Here is a 22,426-nt window from a genome sequence, read left to right as displayed (position 1 = left end):
ATAGACGTAATCTACTTAGATTTCAGCAAAGCTTTTGACACGGTTCCCCACAGGAGGCTCTTGAATAAACTTGACAGGCTGAAGATAGGACCCAACGTGTTGAACTGGATTAGGAACTGGTTGACGGACAGACGCCAGAGGGTGGTGGTTAACGGAATTCACTCAGATGAGGGAAAGGTGAGTAGTGGAGTGCCTCAGGGATCGGTGCTGGGGCCGATTCTGTTCAATATATTTGTGAGTCACATTGCCGAAGGGTTAGAAGGTAAAGTTTGCCTTTTTGTGGATGATATCAAGATTTGTAACAGTGTGGACACCCGGGAGGGAGTGGAAAACATGAAAAAGGATCTTCAGAAGCTAGAAGAATGGTCTAACGTTTGGCAAATAAAATTCAATGCAAAGAAATGCAAAGTGATGCACTTAGGGAGTAGAAATCCATGGAAGACGTATGTGTTAGGCGGTGAGAGTCTATGTACAGACAGAGAGAGGGATCTTGGGGTGATAGTATCTGAGGATCTGAATGCAACGAAACAGTGTGACAAGACGGTGGTCGTAGCCAGAAGGATGATAGGCTGTATAGAAAGGTGACTAGCAGAAGAAAGGTGGTGTTGATGCCACTGCACAAGTCATTGGTGAGACCCCACCTGGAATATTGTGTTCAGTTTTGGAGGTCGTATCTAGTTAAAGATGTAAAATGAATTGAAGCAGTGCAAAGAAAAGCTACAAAAATGGTATGGGATTTGTGTTGCAAGACGTATGAGATGAAACTTGCTGACCTGAACATGTATACCCTGGAGGAAAGGAGAAACAGGGGTGATATGATACAGACGTTCAAATATTTGAAAGGTATTAATCCGCAAACAAACCTTTTCCGGAGACGGGAAGGTGGTAGAACTAGAGGACATAAAATGAGTTTGATGGAGGGAGACTCAAGAATGTCAGGAAGTATTTGTTCACAGAGAGAGTGGTGGATACTTGGAATGCCATCCCGCTGGAGGTGGTGGAGATGAAAATGGTAAAAGTAATTCAAAAAAGCGTGGGATATACATAAAGAAATCCTGTTCAGAAGAAATGGATCCTAAGAAGCTTAGCAGAGATTAGGTGGCAGCACCGATGGTTGGGAGGCGGTGCTAGTGGTTGGGATGCGGGGCTAGTGCTGGGAAGACTTCTACGGTCTGTGCCTTGAAAATGGCAGATACAAATCAAGGTCAGGTATACATATAAAGTAGCAAATTTGAGTTTATCTTCTTGGGCACACTGGATGGACCGTTTCAGTCCGGTGTGGGTTTTCTGGTGCATGGTCAGTGTTTGTTTCCTACTAAAGCGTTTGGAACTCACAAAATAGAAATCACTTCACTCTTATGTGGATTCTCCGGTGTTGGGTCAGTGCTCCCTTCGCATTAAAGCTTTTACCACACTCAGTACATGTAAATGGCTTCTCTCCTGTGTGGATTCTCTGGTGTATGGTCAGACATCCCATTACGCTAAAGCTTTTACCACACTCAGTACATGTAAATGGCTTCTCTCCTGTGTGGATTCTCTGATGTATGGTCAGTGTTTGCTTTTTACTAAAGCTATTACCACACTCACTACATGTGGACGGCTTCTCTCCTGTATGGATTCTCTGGTATGTGATCAGTTTTCTCTTCGTACTTAATCTTTTACCACACTCAGTACATGTAAATGGCTTCTCTCCTGTGTGGATTTTCTGGTGTCTGATCAGTGTTCCCTTTTTACTAAAGCTTTTACCACACTCAGTACATGTAAATGGCTTCTCTCCTATGTGGATTCTGTGATGTATGGTCAGTGTTTTCTTCTCACTAAAGCTTTTACCACACTCAGGACATGTAAACGGCTTCTCACCTGTGTGGATTCTCTGGTGTACGATCAGATTTCCCATTACTCTAAAGCTTTTACCACACTTATTACATATAAATGGCTTCTCACCTGTGTGGATTTTTTGATGTCTGGTCACTTTTTTCTTCTCAGTAAAGCTTTTACCACACTCAGTACATGTAAATGGCTTCTCTCCTGTGTGGATTCTCTGGTGTCTGGTCAATGTGTTCTTCCAGTAAAGCTTTTACCACACTCACTACATGTACACGGCTTCTCAAATGTATAGATTTTCTGGTGTCTGATCAGTATTCTTTTTTATTAAAGCTTTTACCACACTCACTACATATAAATAGCTTTTCACCTGTGTGGATTCTCTGGTGTATGGTCAGTGCTTCCTTTTTAATAAAGCTTCTACCACACTCAGTACATGTAAATGGCTTCTCTCCTGTGTGGATTCTCTGGTGTATGGTCAGTGTTTTCTTTCTACTAAAGCTTTTACCACACTTACTACGTATAAACTGATTTACCCCTGTGTGGATTCTCTGGTGTACGGTCAGTGTTCCTTGTTTACTAAACCTCTTACCACACTCAGTACATGTAAATAGCTTCTCACCTGTGTGGAGTCTCTGGTGTATGGTCAGTGTATTTTTCCCAGTAAAGCTTTTAGCACACTCACTACATGTAAAGGGCTTCTCTCCAGTGTGGATTCTCTGGTGTCTGGTCAGTGTTTTCTTCTCCGTAAAGCTTTTACCACACTCAGTACATGTAAATGGCTTCTCACCTGTGTGGAGTCTCTGGTGTCTGGTCAGTGTATTTTTCCCAGTAAAGCTTTTAGCACACTCACTACATGTAAAGGGCTTCTCTCCAGTGTGGATTCTCTGGTGTCTGGTCAGTGTTTTCTTCTCCGTAAAGCTTTTACCACACTCAGTGCATGTAAATGGCTTCTCACCTGTGTGGATTTTCTGATGTCTGGTCACTTTTTTCTTCTCAGTAAAGCTTTTACCACACTCAGTACAAGTAAATAGCTTCTGTCCTGTGTGGATTCTCTGGTGTCTGGTCAGTGTGTTCTTCCAGTAAAGCTTTTACCACACTCACTACATGTACACAGCTTCTCAAATGTATAGATTTTCTGGTGTCTGATCAGTATTCCTTTTTATTAAAGCTTTTATCACACTCAGTACATGTAAATGGCTTGTCACCTGTGTGGAGTCTCTGGTGTCTGGTCAGCGTATTCTTCTCAGTAAAGCTTTTAGCACACTCACTACAGGCAAATGGTTTCTCTCCTGTGTGGATTTTCTCTGTGTTTGGTCAGTTTTCCCTTTAAGCTAAAGCTTTTACCACACTCACTGCATGTAAACGGCTTTTCACCTGTTGGATTTTCTGGTGTCTGTGGATTCTCCGGTGTCTGGTCAGTGTTTTCTTCTCAGTAAAGCTTTTTCCACACTCAGTACATGTAAATGGCTTCTCACCTGTGTGGATTCTCTGGTGTACGATCAGTGTTTTTTTCTCACTAAAGCTTTTACCACACTCACTACATGTAAATGGCTTTTCACCTGTGTGGATTCTCTGGTGTATGGTCAGTGCTTCCTTTTTAATAAAGCTTCTACCACACTCAGTACATGTAAATGGCGTCTCACCTGTGTGGATTCTCTGGTGTACAGTTAGTATTTCCTTTTTACTAAAGCTTTTACCACACTCAGTACATGTAAATGGCTTCTCACCTGTGTGGACTCTCTGGTGTCTGGTCAGTGTATTCTTCTCAGTAAAGCTTTTACCACACTTAGTACATGTAAATGACTTCTCACCTGTGTGAATTCTCTGATGTATGGTCAGTGTATTCTTTTCAGTAAAGCTTTTACCACACTCAGTACATGTAAATGGATTCTCTCCTGTTTGGATTCTCTGGTGTATGGTCAGTGTTTTCTTCTCAGTAAAGCTTTTACCACACTCAGTACATGTAAGTGGATTCTCTCCTGTTTGGATTCTCTGGTGTATGGTCAGTGTGTTCTTCTCAGTAAAGCTTTTACCACACTCAGTACATGTAAATGGCTTGTCTCCTGTGTGAATTCTCAGGTGTATGGTCAGTCTTCTGTTCTCAGTAAAGCTTTTACCAAACTCACTACATGTAAACAGATTCACCCCTGTGTGAATTCTCTGATGTCTGGTCAGTGTTTTCTTCCCAGTAAAGCTTTTACCACACTCAGTACATGTAAATGGCTTCTCTCCTGTGTGTCTTCTCTGGTGTGTCATCAGTGTTCTCTTCTCAGTAAAGCTTTTACCACACTCAGGACATGTAAATGGCTTCTCACCTGTGTGGATTCTCTGGTGTATGGTTAGTGCTTCCTTTTTAATAAAGCTTCTACCACACTCAGTACATGAAAATGGCTTCTCACCTGTGTGGATTCTCTGGTGTCTGGTCAGTGTATTCTTCTCAGTAAAGCTTTTACCACACTCAGTACATGTAAATGGCTGTAATACATGGGATTGAGGGTCAGCTGGGGATGGAATGAGTGGAAAGTTTTGGCTGTAATTATGTGTTGATAATCTCTATTATGGGAAACAGGCTAGTTGTTTAAGGGATGGCAGCACGTATGGGAAAGGCACCTTCAGCCTGTGCAGGTCTGGGGGAGTTATTCTCTGTTATGGGAAACAGGCTGGTTGTTTAAGGGATGCCAGCTTGTGCAAGTCTGGGAAAGGCACCTTCAGCCTATGCAGGTCTGGGGGAGTTATGAGCTAGCTCATCTTCACACGCACAGGTGTTTGTTTCACACTATAAAAGAGGGGGGAGCATGGGACTTTCTTTAGAAGCTTGCCTGAACATAGGGACGCCTTGTTCAGTGAAGGGTATTTCCCTGCTATCTCTGAGACGAGCCAGTGCTTCCCTGGTGGTCTTCCCAGATGCTGACTGAATTGCGGGTGCTGTAAGTATCTTGGTGTATGTGTTCACATATGTATCACCAATAAAAGCGATATACCGCATATTGTGTCTGGTGGCTTTTGTGTTGTCATAAGCACAGCGTCCCCTAGTGTTACAATGGCTTCTCACCTGTGTGGATTTTTTGATCTCTGGTGACATTTTTCTTCTCAGTAAAGCTTTTACCATACTCAGTACATGTAAGTGGATTCTCTCCTGTGTGGATTCTCTGGTGTATGGTCAGTGTGTTCTTCTCAGTAAAGCTTTTACCACACTCAGTACATGTAAATGGCTTGTCTCCTGCGTGGATTTTCAGCTGTATGGTCAGTCTTCTGATCTCAGTAAAGCTTTTACCACACTCACTACATGTAAACAGATTCACCCCTGTGTGAATTCTCTGATGTCTGGTCAGTGTTTTCTTCCCAGTAAAGCTTTTACCACACTCAGTACATGTAAATGGCTTCTCTCCTGTGTGTCTTCTCTGGTGTGTCATCAGTGTTTTCTTCTCAGTAAAGCTTTTACCACACTCACTACATGTAAATAGCTTTTCACCTGTGTGGATTCTCTGGTGTATGGTCAGTACTTCCTTTTTAATAAAGCTTCTACCACACTCAGTACATGTAAATGGCTTCTCTCCTGTGTGGATTCTCTGGTGTATGGTCAGTGTTTTCTTTCTACTAAAGCTTTTACCACACTTACTACGTATAAACTGATTCACCCCTGTGTCGATTTTCTGGTGTACGGTCAGTGTTCCTTTTTTACTAAAGCTCTTACCACACTCAGTACATGTAACTAGCTTCTCACCTGTGTGGAGTCTCTGGTGTCTGGTCAGTGTATTTTTCCCAGTAAAGCTTTTAGCACACTCACTACATGTAAATGGCTTCTCACCTGTGTGGATTTTCTGATGTCTGGTCACTTTTTTCTTCTCAGTAAAGCTTTTACCACATTCAGTACAAGTAAATGGCTTCTCTCCTGTGTGGATTCTCTGGTGTGTGGTCAGTGTGTTCTTCCAGTAAAGCTTTTACCACACTCACTACATGTACACGGCTTCTCAAATGTATAGATTTTCTGGTGTCTGATCAGTATTCCTTTTTATTAAAGCTTTTACCACACTCAGTACATGTAAATGGCTTCTCACCTGTGTGGATTCTCTGGTGTATGGTCAGTGTTTTTTTCTCACTAAAGCTTTTACCACACTCAGTACATGTAAATAGCTTTTCATCTGTGTGGATTCTCTGGTGTATGGTCAGTGTTTCCTTTTTAATAAAGCTTCTACCACACTCAGTACATGTAAATGGCTTCTCTCCTGTATGGATTCTCTGGTGTATGGTCAGTGTTTTCTTTCTACTAAAGCTTTTACCACACTTACTACGTATAAACTGATTCACCCCTGTGTGGATTCTCTGGTGTATGGATAGTGTTCCTTTTTTACTAAAGCTCTTACCACACTCAGTACATGTAAATAGCTTCTCACCTGTGTGAATTCTCTGATGTCTGGTCAGTGTATTTTTCCCAGTAAAGCTTTTAGCACACTCACTACATGTAAAGGGCTTCTCTCCTGTGTGGATTCTCTGGTGTCTGGTCAGTGTTTTCTTCTCCGTAAAGCTTTTACCACACATGTAAATGGCTTCTCACCTGTGTGGATTTTCTGATGTCTGGTCACTTTTTTCTTCTCAGTAAAGCTTTTACCACACTCAGTACAAGTAAATGGCTTCTCTCCTGTGTGGATTCTCTGGTGTCTGGTCAGTGTGTTCTTCCAGTAAAGCTTTTACCACACTCACTACATGTACACGGCTTCTCAAATGTTTAGATTTTCTGGTGTCTGATCAGTATTCCTTTTTATTAAAGCTTTTATCACACTCAGTACATGTAAATGGCTTCTCTCCTGTGTGGATTTTCTGGTGTCTGATTAGTGTTCCCTTTTTACTAAAGCTTTTACCACACTCAGTACATGTAAATGGCTTCTCTCCTGTGTGGATTCTGTGATGTATGGTCAGTGTTTTCTTCTCACTAAAGCTTTTACCACACTCAGGACATGTAAACGGCTTCTCACCTGTGTGGATTCTCTGGTGTATGATCAGATTTCTCATTACTCTAAAGCTTTTACCACACTTATTACATATAAATGGCTTCTCACCTGTGTGGATTTTCTGATGTCTGGTCACTTTTTTCTTCTCAGTAAAGCTTTTACCACATTCAGTACAAATAAATGGCTTCTCTCCTGTGTGGATTCTCTGGTGTGTGGTCAGTGTGTTCTTCCAGTAAAGCTTTTACCACACTCACTATATGTACACGGCTTCTCAAATGTATAGATTTTCTGGTGTCTGATCAGTATTCCTTTTTATTAAAGCTTTTATCACACTCAGTACATGTAAATGGCTGTAATACATGGGATTGAGGGTCAGCTGGGGATGGAATGAGTGGAATGTTTTGGCTGTAATTATGTGTTGATATTCTCTATTATGGGAAACAGGCTAGTTGTTTAAGGGATTGCAGCACGTATGGGAAAGGCACCTTCAGCCTGTGCAGGTCTGGGGGAGTTATTCTCTGCTATGGGAAACAGGCTGGTTGTTTTTTTTTTTTTTTTTTAATTTTATTTTATTGAATTTTATAATACATTTAGTCATATAACTTAAATGTCGGAAAAAAGGAAATAAAAAATAACATAATATTGCAAATCATGAAATAATCCAAGATACATTTAGACCACAATATACCAGGCAAGAAACAAGGAAAAAGAAAAAAGAAAATACAACAATAGTCTAAAGAGCGGTATCATGCAAATACCCGCAGCCGAATATCAGCGTGTCAAACCTATTGAACATTCAAGGTTGAATTTCTCTACTTTCTCTAGAATCAATAAAGACCTTCATTTTGTGGGGATCAAGAAACATATATATTACAGAGTCAATAGATATAATGCAACGACATGGAAATTTTAAAACAAATAGAGCACCTAAAGCGGTAACTCTAGGTCTCAATCTCATAAATTCTCGTCTCCGCAATTGAGTTTCTTTATTTAAATCTGGATATATACGAACTTGTTCTCCAAGAAATTTCTCATTTAAATGTTTGAAATATAGTTTGAAAATATTGTTTCTATCAAGTTCTATCGCAAATGATATCAAAAGGGTTGTCCTCTCCGTCACAGTGTCCAGTGAATTCTCCAAAAGAGCTGTTAAATTTTCAAGGTGATTTTGGGCAGCCAGGGGGTCCGGTTTCTTAATCCCAGTTAAGTAATAGGCCTTATTGATAGGTGGAAAAGCCTCTGCTGGAATTTTAAGTATTTCCTGAAAATATCTACGCAGCATATCTATAGGTGAAGTCAAAGGGGCTTTAGGAAAATTTATAAGCCGTAAGTTATTTTTTCTCCCCTGGTTATCCAAGTATTCTATTTTTCTCTTCAATATATCTCTATCTTTAGAAACCTCTCCTGAGAACGACTGCAGAACAGAGATTTCAGCCTTTAAATTGTTAACTTGATTATCTTGAACTTGAATTTTCTCCAATAAGTTCTGCTGAGATTGTTTTAAATCGGAGATTTCTTTAGTAAAGGAATTAGTTACCTTCATTAGTAGAGAATTCATTCCCTGAAGCACGTCCCATAGGGAGTCCAAAGTGACAACAGCCGGTTTTCTCAACTCCGAACCTTGAATAGTAGCTGTTCCCGCAAGCGTGGGGGTCGAGGTGGTATAATCCCTCCAACTTTCCGTTGTTCCTTCTGCCGGGACAGATATCGCCGAGGTACCTCCTAGGGACGCTTGGTTATTCTCCTCTCCGGGAGTCGAACGAGGCGTTCCTGCCTCGGAGAAAAAGCTACTTCCGGGTCGCGGAGGTGCTGTGTTTTCGAGCGGGCTCAACGAGACCGCTCCTTCGCTGTGACCCAGAGAAACATCCGCGGGTCGATCCGAGGTGGGTAGTTGCATGGTTTGTGGGAGAATACCGACTTGCTCCAGGGTTAGCTGCCGGGGAGCGGGAGTAGTTCCAGGTACCGAGGAGGACGTTCCCCTGGGCTTCCCCTTCCTCTTTCCCATAGCCTGGGATAGGAATAACTCGCCAGAGGGTTTCCCTGTGAAGTCGGAGCTCTCTCTCACGCTTCCGCTCTAATCCGCCATCTTGCCCTGAAACAGGCTGGTTGTTTAAGGGATGCCAGCTTGTGCAAGTCTGGGAAAGGCACCTTCAGCCTATGCAGGTCTGGGGGAGTTATGAGCTAGCTCATCTTCACACGCACAGGTGTTTGTTTCACACTATAAAAGAGGGGGGAGCATGGGACTTTCTTTAGAAGCTTGCCTGAACATAGGGACGCCTTGTTCAGTGAAGGGTATTTCCCTGCAATCTCTGAGACGAGCCAGTGCTTCCCTGGTGGTCTTCCCAGATGCTGACTGAATTGCGGGTGCTGTAAGTATCTTGGTGTATGTGTTCACATATGTATCACCAATAAAAGCGATATACCGCATATTGTGTCTGGTGGCTTTTGTGTTGTCACAAGCACAACGCCCCCTAGTGTTACAGTTTGGCGTAGTCGGCAGGATATCGCATTGCTGTTACGGTGATTACATTTGTGAATATATACTTGTTTTATTGTTTTGTGAATATGTTGAAGAAAGGGAAGAAGAGCAAATCTCATCAGGAGGCTGTGCAGACACAGCTTCCGCAGCTGTTTGCAATGCCTGGATGGGATAAATACCCATATCAGGCATTGGCAACAGAATGGGCGACAGATACGGGTTTGAGTGAGAATTGGGAGGTATGTTTAGGAGAGGGAACGTGTGAGGATGTGTTGAAATGTTTACAAAATGCCCCTGTGGTTAAAGGGAAAGAGTTAAGAACTGTGGGTCGGAGAGGGTGGATTTTGTTGTCGGCATATCGCCTGATGCACCAGCAGAATCTGTTATTACAACAGAAGCTGTTGGAATCACAGGCTGAGATTCTGACATTGAAAAGCGACTTGGTAATGTCACAGTGTCAGGGCAAATTGATGATGGATAAGTGTACGGGGTACCAGCAAATTGCTGAGTGGGCGGCGGTGCAAGTAGCGCAGTCTAAGTATCAGAAAAGGAGAGGGCGTGTGAGTAAGGTAAAGGTTGCAAAGGTGATGGCTACTGCCACACAGATGGGATCCTGAGACGTGGGATGGGGATATCTGGTCTTCCACACCCGAGAGTGAGTCAGGGGGTGAGGAAAGTGCTGCTCCAGAAATGAAGCCGATAATTCGGCGACGAGCACAGTTGGGTGGGGCAGCACCAGTGCGCATGGATTTAGCAGAAGACTATACGCAACAAGAAATTCTCAATATCATGCAGCAATTCCAGCAGCGTCCAAATGAATCCCTTATTGTTTGGTGTGTAAGGCTGCATGATACTGGGGCAATGGGGATACGGATGGACAATGAGGACTGTTTGAAATTTATACCTTTATCTCGAGATGCTATAATTCAAAGTGCATTTCGGGAACATAGTTTAGCAATGCCTGATGGGAATGGGTCAGAGGCTACTACTCTGATTGAGTTAGTGGGAACAGGGTGTCGTAAAAAGTACCCTTTAGAATCAGATTGGCCTGGGGATGACAAGCCTTGGTATACTTTGAAAGATTGTATCCAGCGATTAAAGGAAGAGGCAATGAAAGTGTGTATTGTCACAGGACAGATGGATACACTTACCCAAGTGCCTATGTCAGTGGCAATTAGAAACAAAGTAATTAAAGAGTCTCCTCCAATGTATAAACAAGTTATTTTGACTCTGTTGATGAATGAAACAGATAACCCGTTGGAGGGCATTATGGATAAAATCGAGCAATTAGGAGATTTGGGGGATTGGAGTCTGAAGCTAACAGATAGGAAAAATAATGAGGGGCAGAGAATTGGGGAAGGGCCAAAGGGGCAAGGTTCAGAGGTAGCGCGAGAACCTCGTAAGGATATGTTTGCCGCTCTACTACAAGCGGGGGTGGCTCGGGAGAAAATAGATGGAATTCCCACTGGAGAGTTATGGCAGCAATATAAAAAATTAGGATTGGATAAGAGAGGGATGAAACCGGTTCGGAAAACCCGGACAGTAGGAAAAGAAAAACTTCCTTCAGCCCCACCTGTGGAGGGTCCGGACTATTCAGATTTGTATCATGAGGTCCGTACTCTCCTGCAGAGAATGACACTTCCATCTACTACTACTCTGCCCCCATCTAAAGCAGAAACCAATCCGTTTAGAGAGGATTGACTAGTACGGGGATGCAATGTAAAAATTGATCCGCGTCCCTATATTGATGTTGTAATACAATGGAGTCCAGGAAATTTTCAACAAGTACGAGCTTTGGTAGATACTGGAGCAGAAGCAACGATTATAGCTGGTAACCCTTCTAAATTTAAAGGACCAAAGTGTAATATTGTAGGACTCGGGGGGAAGAGTATTCCTGCAGTGGAAACACAATTGGCTATGCAAATTGGGGATTTACAGCTCCAAAAGTATGCTGTAATGATTACGCCAGTGCCAGAATATATAATTGGTATGGATATTCTGAGAGGTTTAAAACTTACTATTGAAGGGGGAAGTTGGCAATTTGGAACGTCTCCCGCAGTTCCCCGGCGTTTGAAGTATATTTCCACATAATATTCACGCAGTATTAGTGGGAAAAATTGTTGATGAGCCTCTCACCATACCAGCCGTCACTCAATTAGTTGCACAAAAGCAATATCGGATTCCTGGTGGTATTGCAGAAATTACGCGAACAATACAGGAATTACAAGAGGTAGGGGTCATTGTCCCAGTTACTACCAAATGGAATAATCCAGTATGGCCAGTGAAGAAATCTGATGGATCCTGGCGGATGACAGTAGATTACCGTCAATTGAATAAGGTTACACCCCCGTTGCATGCTGCAGTCCCCGACATTGTGACTTTAATTGAGAACATACAAAATAGAAAAGGAAAATGTTATGCGGTGATAGATTTAGCAAATGCCTTCTTTACAATAGCCTTAAAAGAGGAATTTTGGGAGCAATTTGCATTTACGTGGCAGGGAAGGCAGTACACTTTTACACGGTTGCCACAGGGATGGTTGCATAGTCCTACAATTTGTCATAGGGTGGTAGCGCAACATCTAGATGCACTATCGTTGCCACCAGGTCTAGAGTTAACCCACTATATTGATGACATACTAATCCAAGGGGATACAGAGGAGTTAGTGGCCTCTGGGCTAGAACAACTAGTACAACACATGAAGAATAAGGGTTGGGAAATTAACCCAGCAAAAATCCAGGGACCCGCCCAGACAGTGAAGTTTCTGGGAATTAACTGGAATAAGGGACACCAGGAAATTACTGAGAAAGCACTAAACAAAATAGCAGAATTTCCAGTACCGGTTACCAAACAGCAAACACAGAAATTTATTGGGTTGTTTGGATTTTGGCGTAAACATATCCCACACTTGGGGCAGGTGTTACAGCCATTATACAGAGTAACACGAAAGAAATGTGTATTTCAGTGGGGTGCTACAGAGCAACAGGCTTTTGACCAAGCCAAGTTAGTAGTACAACAAAGTGTCAGTCTGTGGCCAATATGTGCCAATGATCCAATTGAATTACAAGTATCAGTGCATGCAGAGTATGCCAATTGGAGCATGTGGCAGAAACAAGATGGGAAACGTTGTCCGTTAGGATTTTGGACACGTAGATTACCCGATGCAGCTCAACGATATATACCCTTTGAGAAACAATTGTTGGCTTGTTATTGGGCTCTTGTGGAAAGTGAACAACTAACTTTGGGGCATGAGGTAATTTTGAGACCAGAAATTCCAATTTTAACTTGGATTAATAGTGAACCACATACCCATAAAATTGGCCATGCACAGTAAAGTGGAAGTGGTACATCCAAAATAGGCAGACTAAAAGTGGTCCCAATGGGGTCTCGCAATTACATGAACAAATTGCTCAGATTCCCGTAGGTGAGGGGGAGGAAGTATTAGTGTCTGGGGGTGGTAGTGGTAGTGCCACCCATCGTGTTGCTAAATGGGGAGTACCTTACGACCAATTAACTATTGACCAACGTCAGTATGCCTGGTTTACTGATGGTACAGCCAAGTATACTGATGGTAAGCGGGCATGGAAAAGTGTGGCCTACAATCCTCATACACAACAGATATTGCAGAGCACGGGCCCCGATGGGAGTAGTCAATATGCTGAATTATATGCAGTCTATCTGGTACTTAAACAAAATGCGCCATATACTGATTCATGGGCTGTGGCAAATGGATTACCTACATGGAAACAGAATGATTGGTATATTCATACTAAACTGGTTTGGGGATCACAGTTATGGCAAGAAATTAGTGAATTTCTGCAATCTACTTCTGCCTATGTCTATCATGTTGATGCACGTTTTCCCTATAACCTCTGATCATATTTTTAATCAGACAGCAGATTCCTTAGCTACTATTCACACGAATGTCATCACTGGAACAGATGATTCTATGATTCATCGGGGTGAAGAAGAGACCGGTATTGCAAGCTGGGCACATCAAAAATGTGGACATCTCGGAGAGCAAGCCACCTATCACTGGGCGCGGCAGCGTGGGTTAGCATTGTCTCTTTCTACCATTAAAAATGTTATTGCTCACTGTCCTGTTTGTCAACATTTGACTAAACGCCCTATACCGCACCCAGTCAAAGGTACACTTGCTCGAGGTAGGATACTTATTCCGGATTTTTGCTAGTCCACCCTTGTCGTAGAGCTACAGCTCAGCAGACTATTGTTCTTTTGGAATCCATATGTAGACATTATGGCGTTCCACTGCAAATTCAAAGTGATAATGGCTCTCATTTCAAAAATCATCCTGTTACTGCCTTTTGCGCCCAATTTAACATTGAATGGGTTTTCCATATTCCCTATTATCCACAAGCTGCTGGTCTTGTGGAACGTATGAATGGTCTGTTGAAAACACAGATCCGGAAATTAACTCCTACTCACACTCTTGCGCAGTGGCGCAAATATTTGTACCCAGCAGTTACTATCCTCAATAATCGTCCAATAGGGGAGAGTGAAACACCATTGATGCGTATGTTGACTCCCCATCTTCAAGTCTTGCCCAGTAGACATGTCACCCTGGGAGTTAAGCTCTTACATCCGAAAGCTGTTATACCACTCCGTCATACGATTGATGCTGCTGGTTTTGATCTTGTAGCCCTCTTTGACACTCTTTGTGCGTCCCAAGTGGTGACAAAATTTCCAGCCAGGTTTGCTTTATCTCTCCCAGCTGGCCATTATGCTCAGATTGTGGCCCGTTCCAGTTGGGCTCTTTGTGGCTTACTTCCTGTGGGAGGTGTCATTGACAGAGATTATCAGGGGGAGGTCATAGTCCTTCTGATGAATCACACTGAGGAGGATGTAATGGTGCAGGCTGGGGATAGGATAGCACAATTGTTGATAATTCCTGTCAATTCCTCCTCTTTTACTCAAATTTCTGATTTTGTGGGAGTCACCGAGCGAGGTACACAGGGGTTTGGGTCTACTGGGAGGGGTGTGGGTGGTCGGGTATGACATCAGGACCCTGCACACCCAGGTCCTCCTCAACCTGCTGAAATTATAGCCCGAGGGGAGGACAATACTGTTACAGTAGTTCAGCCAGGACAACAGAGTTGGACGAATGTTCCTGCTGATCATTGTTATTTAAGGGAATAGGATTTATATGTGTTTCTCCATTTCTTTTTGTTTCAGGGCATACTGTTTCTCTGTTTGGGTTGGGAACTCGATGCCCGTACTCCCGGCGAGCGGGTGCTGGGAGCGACCTCGCGTGTCCACTATTGGTGGAGCAACAAAAATAACTCGACCTTACAGCAAGATAATTATGCATGTCATACTGCATGTCCGGTATTGAACGTAACTGCTTCCCAAAGCTGAACAGCGCTTTGTAGTTGTTTCATCCAGTTTTGTGAATGTGACTATCCATAATGCTACGTCCTGGGTTATGTGCATCCAGCCTATGGGATTCCGGGACCAGATACGGAGACTATGGAATCGGACACGCAAAATGCAGTTCCTCCAAACTTGTAACAGCTCTAGTAATACTTTGAATCGAACTGCTGAATGGATTTTCACTAATGCTACACCAATTGCAAACCGTTTTGCACCCTGGATGGACTTCTTGCATGTGTTGCTTGCTGTTAGTAATATGACTAATCCTGCTCCACTGTCACGCATTCCCACTACATGCAAAAACATGTCTATGCAGTATAGAAAGACAGTATTAACTTACAATGTTACATTTCCACACTTGCCTCGCTGTACTAGGGTACGGCGAGCATGGTATGATACTATTTTGGGAGGTGTGGGAACTGGACTGGGAATTCTGAATACTGTAGACACAGATACTCTGTTTAGTAAACTACACTATCTAGGTAAGGACTTGCATACTGAACTGAATATTTTAGCCAATTGGTTACCTGCCATTCCAGGAACAGGACAATTAATGGTGCCTGCGATAGCAGACATTAATCATTTATTAGCCCAAACTTTTAAGTTTGAAAATTATACTGACATTACTTTGACAAAAGCATTGAATTATACTTGGTGTTCATTACAGACATTGTACGCTTTGCATCAGCGGGACAGAGTCCAGATGGCTCTACAATTGGGGATGCATACCCAGTTGCAGACCCTTTTCACTGGATATATTCCGGTTGATGAGTGGTTGTTCCCACATTCAGAGAGTACAGTCTGTACTGATCGATTCTGTACAGGGGTTTTATCTTCATATAAGATTTTCCATACTCATATAGTATGTAAGTATTATATATCTCCAGTATTAGTGAATGTTTCTGGTATCGTAACCTTTTGGGCCCCGCATATGAATGGGGAGTATATAACTGTATATAATGAGACATATAAATTGGATATGTGTAATGAGCAGGGAAATCGCATGATTTGTCCTTTCCAGCCACCACAATTTGAACCTTGCTTATCCCCACGTTTTGGGGAATGCACATTTACTGTTTTCCCTGCCAACAATGAGTTCTTTGTAGAAATTAGTACGCGGACATTATGTATTTCCACTGCTAATTTCACAACTTTGTCAAATAATACCTTCCTGACCGATCTGTCAGGAGTCAGTTCCTGTTTTACTAGCATATCAGTATTTTGGTGGAAAGGACAAAAGTATGTATTATATCCGGATTTATTTAATTCTGCTTTCATACAGTACAATTATACCTTCTTTACGGAGCCAATTTTAGCTGTAAATTATAGTAAGTTGACCCACATGTTGCATATATCCTCTCTTATTAATGAGTATATTCAAGGTGTGAATCACACCTTAAGAGTCATGCAAGTAGATGCTCAATTTGACAATCACACTGTTCGTATAGTGGCAGAAAATATTCGAAGTAAATTACATCATAATTGGTGGGATCCATTATTGGGACATTCTCCTAGTGCAGATGCTTTCCTAAAATGGATCACTCATCCTTTACTTGTAGTACTATTAGTTAGCATCCTGCTAGTGATTTGGAATTGTATTTTGACTTGTAAAATTTGGAAACGACCTACGGTGGTCCATAATACTATGTATACTTCTGTCTCCTCATAAGCAGAGAATATCAAGGGGTGGAATGTAATACATGGGATTGAAGGTCAGCTGGGGATGGAATGAGTGGAATGTTTTGGCTGTAATTATGGGGTTGATATTCTCTATTATGGGAAACAGGCTAGTTGTTTAAGGGATGGCAGCACGTATGGGAAAGGCACCTTCAGCCTGTGCAGGTCTGGGGGAGCTATTCTCTGTTATGGGAAACAGGCTGGTTGTTTAAGGGATGCCATCTTGTGCAAGTCTGGGAAAGGCACCTTCAGCCTATGCAGGTCTGGCGGAGTTATGAGCTAGCTCATCTTCACACGCACAGGTGTTTGTTTCACACTATAAAAGAGGGGGGAGCATGGGACTTTCTTTAGAAGCTTGCCTGAACATAGGGACGCCTTGTTCAGTGAAGGGTATTTCCCTGCAATCTCTGAGACGAGCCAGTGCTTCCCTGGTGGTCTTCCCAGATGCTGACTGAATTGCGGGTGCTGTAAGTATCTTGGTGTATGTGTTCACATATGTATCACCAATAAAAGCGATATACCGCATATTGTGTCTGGTGGCTTTTGTGTTGTCATAAGCACAGCGCCCCCTAGTGTTACAATGGCTTCTCACCTGTGTGGATTTTTTGATGTCTGGTGACTTTTTTCTTCTCAGTAAAGCTTTTACCACACTCAGTACATGTAAGTGGATTCTCTCCTGTGTGGATTCTCTGGTGTATGGTCAGTGTGTTCTTCTCAGTAAAGCTTTTACCACACTCAGTACATGTAAATGGCTTGTCTCCTGTGTGGATTCTCAGGTGTATGGTCAGTCTTCTGATCTCAGTAAAGCTTTTACCACACTCACTACATGTAAACAGATTCACCCCTGTGTGAATTCTCTGATGTCTGGTCAGTGTTTTCTTCCCAGTAAAGCTTTTACCACACTCAGTACATGTAAATGGCTTCTCTCCTGTGTGTCTTCTCTGGTGTGTCATCAGTGTTCTCTTCTCAGTAAAGCTTTTACCACACTCAGTACATGTAAATGGCTTCTCACCTGTGTGGATTCTCTGGTGTATGGTTAGTGCTTCCTTTTTAATAAAGCTTCTACACAACTCAGTACATGTAAATGGCTTCTCACCTGTGTGAATTCTCTGGTGTGCAGTTAGTGCTTCCTTTGTACTAACGCTTTTACCACACTCAGTACATGTAAATGGCTTCTCTCCTGTGTGGATTTTCTGGTGTCTGATCAGTGTTCCCTTTTTACTAAAGCTTTTACCACACTCACTACATGTAAATGGCTTTTCACCTGTTTGGATTCTCTGGTGTATGGTCAGTGCTTCCTTTTTAATAAAGCTTCTACCACACTCAGTACATGTAAATGGCTTCTCACCTGTGTGGATTCTCTGGTGTACAGTTAGTATTTCCTTTTTACTAAAGCTTTTACCACACTCAGTACATGTAAATGGCTTCTCACCTGTGTGGACTCTCTGGTGTCTGGTCAGTGTATTCTTCTCAGTAAAGCTTTTACCACACTCAGTACATGTCAATGGCTGTAAAACATGGGATTGAGGGTCAGCTGGGGATGGAATGAGTGGAATGTTTTGGCTGTAATTATGTGTTGATATTCTCTATTATGGGAAACAAGCTAGTTGTTTAAGGGATGGCAGCACGTATGGGAAAGGCACCTTCAGCCTGTGCAGGTCTGGGGGAGTTATTCTCTGTTATGGGAAACAGGCTGGTTGTTTAAGGGATGCCAGCTTGTGCAAGTCTGGGAATTGCACCTTCAGCCTTTGCAGGTCTGGGGGAGTTATGAGCTAGCTCATCTTCACACGCACAGGTGTTTGTTTCACACTATAAAAGAGGGGGGAGCATGGGACTTTCTTTAGAAGCTTGCCTGAACATAGGGACGCCTTGTTCAGTGAAGGGTATTTCCCTGCAATCTCTGAGACGAGCCAGTGCTTCCCTGGTGGTCTTCCCAGATGCTGACTGAATTGCGGGTGCTGTAAGTATCTTGGTGTATGTGTTCACATATGTATCACCAATAAAAGCGATATACCGCATATTGTGTCTGGTGGCTTTTGTGTTGTCATAAGCACAGCGCCCCCTAGTGTTACAATGGCTTCTCACCTGTGTGGATTTTTTGATGTCTGGTGACTTTTTTCTTCTCAGTAAAGCTTTTACCACACTCAGTACATGTAAGTTGATTCTCTCCTGTGTGGATTCTCTGGTGTATGGTCAGTGTGTTCTTCTCAGTAAAGCTTTTACCACACTCAGTACATGTAAATGGCTTGTCTCCTGAGTGGATTCTCAGGTGTATGGTCAGTCTTCTGATCTCAGTAAAGCTTTTACCACACTCACTACATGTAAACAGATTCACCCCTGTGTGAATTCTCTGATGTCTGGTCAGTGTTTTCTTCCCAGTAAAGCTTTTACCACACTCAGTACATGTAAATGGCTTCTCTCCTGTGTGTCTTCTCTGGTGTGTCATCAGTGTTCTCTTCTCAGTAAAGCTTTTACCACACTCAGTACATGTAAATGGCTTCTCACCTGTGTGGATTCTCTGGTGTATGGTTAGTGCTTCCTTTTTAATAAAGCTTCTACACAACTCAGTACATGTAAATGGCTTCTCACCTGTGTGAATTCTCTGGTGTGCAGTTAGTGCTTCCTTTGTACTAACGCTTTTACCACACTCAGTACATGTAAATGGCTTCTCTCCTGTGTGGATTTTCTGGTGTCTGATCAGTGTTCCCTTTTTACTAAAGCTTTTACCACACTCAGTACATGTAAATGGCTTCTCTCCTGTGTGGATTCTGTGATGTATGGTCAGTGTTTTCTTCTCACTAAAGCTTTTACCACACTCAGGACATGTAAACGGCTTCTCACCTGTGTGGATTCTCTGGTGTATGATCAGATTTCCCATTACTCTAAAGCTTTTACCACACTTATTACATATAAATGGCTTCTCACCTGTGTGGATTTTCTGGTGTATGGTCAGTGCTTCCTTTTTAATAAAGCTTTTACCACACTCAGTACATGTAAATGGCTTCTCTCCTGTGTGGATTCTCTGGTGTATGGTCAGTGTTTTCTTTCTACTAAAGCTTTTACCACACTTACTACGTATAAACTGATTCACCCCTGTGTGGATTTTCTGGTGTACGGTCAGTGTTCCTTTTTTACTAAAGCTCTTACCACACTCAGTACATGTAACTAGCTTCTCACCTGTGTGGAGTCTCTGGTGTCTAGTCAGTGTATTTTTCCCAGTAAAGCTTTTAGCACACTCACTACATGTAAATGGCTTCTCACCTGTGTGGATTTTCTGATGTCTGGTCACTTTTTTCTTCTCAGTAAAGCTTTTACCACACTCAGTACATGTAAATGGCTTCTCTCCTGTGTGTCTTCTCTGGTGTGTCATCAGTGTTCTCTTCTCAGTAAAGCTTTTACCACACTCAGTACAAGTAAATGGCTTCTCTCCTGTGTGGATTCTCTGGTGTCTAGTCAGTGTGTTCTTCCAGTAAAGCTTTTACCACACTCACTACATGTACACGGCTTCTCAAATGTATAGATTTTCTGGTGTCTGATCAGTATTCCTTTTTATTAAAGCTTTTATCACACTCAGTACATGTAAATGGCTTTTCTCCTGTGTGGATTCTCTGGTGTATGGTCAGTCTTCTGTTCTCAGTAAAGCTTTTACCACACTCACTACATGTAAACAGATTCACCCCTGTGTGGATTCTCTGGATTACGGTCAGTGTTCCTTCTTTACTAATGCTCTTACCACACTCAGTATATGTAAATGGCTTGTCACCTGTGTGGAGTCTCTGGTGTCTGGTCAGCGTATTCTTCTCAGTAAAGCTTTTAGCACACTCACTACAGGCAAATGGTTTCTCTCCTATGTGGATTTTTTTCTATGTTTGGTCAGTTTTCCCTTTAAGCTAAAGCTTTTACCACACTCACTGCATGTAAACGGCTTTTCACCTGTTGGATTTTCTGGTGTCTGTGGATTCTCCGGTGTCTGGTCAGTGTTTTCTTCTTAGTAAAGCTTTTTCCACACTCAGTACATGTAAATGGCTTGTCACCTGTGTGGACTCTCTGGTGTCTGGTCAGTGTATTCTTCTCAGTAAGGCTTTTACCACACTCAGTACATGTAAATGGCTGTAAAACATGGGATTGAGGGTCAGCTGGGGATGGAATGAGTGGAATGTTTTGGCTGTAATTATGTGTTGATATTCTCTATTATGGGAAACAGGCTAGTTGTTTAAGGGATGCCAGCACGTATGGGAAAGGCACCTTCAGCCTGTGCAGGTCTGGGGGAGTTATTCTCTGTTATGGGAAACAGGCTGGTTGTTTAAGGGATGCCAGCTTGTGCAAGTCTGGGAAAGGCACCTTCAGCCTATGCAGGTCTGGGGGAGTTATGAGCTAGCTCATCTTCACACGCACAGGTGTTTGTTTCACACTATAAAAGAGGGGGGAGCATGGGACTTTCTTTAGAAGCTTGCCTGAACATAGGGACGCCTTGTTCAGTGAAGGGTATTTCCCTGCTATCTCTGAGACGAGCCAGTGCTTCCCTGGTGGTCTTCCCAGATGCTGACTGAATTGCGGGTGCTGTAAGTATCTTGGTGTATGTGTTCACATATGTATCACCAATAAAAGCGATATACCGCATATTGTGTCTGGTGGCTTTTGTGTTGTCATAAGCACAGCGTCCCCTAGTGTTACAATGGCTTCTCACCTGTGTGGATTTTTTTTATCTCTGGTGACATTTTTCTTCTCAGTAAAGCTTTTACCATACTCAGTACATGTAAGTGGATTCTCTCCTGTGTGGATTCTCTGGTGTATGGTCAGTGTGTTCTTCTCAGTAAAGCTTTTACCACACTCAGTACATGTAAATGGCTTGTCTCCTGTGTGGATTTTCAGCTGTATGGTCAGTCTTCTGATCTCAGTAAAGCTTTTACCACACTCACTACATGTAAACAGATTCACCCCTGTGTGAATTCTCTGATGTCTGGTCAGTGTTTTCTTCCCAGTAAAGCTTTTACCACACTCAGTACATGTAAATGGCTTCTCTCCTGTGTGTCTTCTCTGGTGTGTCATCAGTGTTTTCTTCTCAGTAAAGCTTTTACCACACTCAGTACATGTAAATGACTTCTCACCTGTGTGGATTCTCTGGTGTATGGTTAGTGCTTCCTTTTTAATAAAGCTTCTACACAACTCAGTACATGTAAATGGCTTCTCTCCTGTGTGGATTTTCTGGTGTCTAATCAGTGTTCCCTTTTTACTAAAGCTTTTACCACACTCAGTACATGTAAATGGCTTCTCTCCTGTGTGGATTCTGTGATGTATGGTCAGTGTTTTCTTCTCACTAAAGCTTTTACCACACTCAGGACATGTAAACGGCTTCTCACCTGTGTGGATTCTCTGGTGTACGATCAGATTTCCCATTACTCTAAAGCTTTACCACACTTATTACATATAAATGGCTTCTCACCTGTGTGGATTTTCTGATGTCTGGTCACTTTTTTCTTCTCAGTAAAGCTTTTACCACATTCAGTACAACTAAATGGCTTCTCTCCTGTGTGGATTCTCTGGTGTGTGGTCAGTGTGTTCTTCCAGTAAAGCTTTTACCACATTCACTATATGTAAACGGCATCTCAAATGTATAGATTTTCTGGTGTCTGATCAGTATTCCTTTTTATTAAAGCTTTTACCACACTCACTACATGTAAATAGCTTTTCACCTGTGTGGATTCTCTGGTGTATGGTCAGTGCTTCCTTTTTAATAAAGCTTCTACCACACTCAGTACATGTAAATGGCTTCTCTCCTGTGTGGATTCTCTGGTGTATGGTCAGTGTTTTCTTTCTACTAAAGCTTTTACCACACTTACTACGTATAAACTGATTCACCCCTGTGTGGATTTTCTGGTGTACGGTCAGTGTTCCTTTTTTACTAAAGCTCTTACCACACTCAGTACATGTAACTAGCTTCTCACCTGTGTGGAGTCTCTGGTGTCTGGTCAGTGTATTTTTCCCAGTAAAGCTTTTAGCACACTCACTACATGTAAATGGCTTCTCACCTGTGTGGATTTTCTGATGTCTGGTCACTTTTTTCTTCTCAGTAAAGCTTTTACCACATTCAGTACAAGTAAAT

At 42.5% G+C, this 22,426-nt stretch overlaps 1 protein-coding gene across 1 annotated transcript; it reads right to left on the bottom strand.

Moving 5' to 3' along the window:
* Positions 1–1,345: 1,345 nt before the first annotated feature.
* Positions 1,346–21,720, bottom strand: LOC115460572 (zinc finger protein 208-like). Its single transcript, XM_030190341.1, is given in 15 exon segments — positions 1,346–2,060; positions 2,137–2,895; positions 2,981–3,131; positions 3,234–4,304; positions 4,958–5,417; positions 5,490–5,739; positions 5,834–6,365; positions 6,368–6,508; positions 6,591–6,968; positions 16,916–17,335; positions 17,420–17,833; positions 18,403–19,782; positions 19,865–20,165; positions 20,257–20,459; positions 21,684–21,720. Coding segments are annotated over 15 exon segments (7,212 nt in total).
* Between the last annotated feature and the right edge of the window lie 706 nt (positions 21,721–22,426).

Source organism: Microcaecilia unicolor, chromosome 1 (genome assembly GCF_901765095.1).
Source record: "Microcaecilia unicolor chromosome 1, aMicUni1.1, whole genome shotgun sequence".
Classification (NCBI taxonomy): Eukaryota; Metazoa; Chordata; class Amphibia; order Gymnophiona; family Siphonopidae; genus Microcaecilia; species Microcaecilia unicolor.
This window is presented reverse-complemented; position numbering and strand designations above follow the sequence as displayed.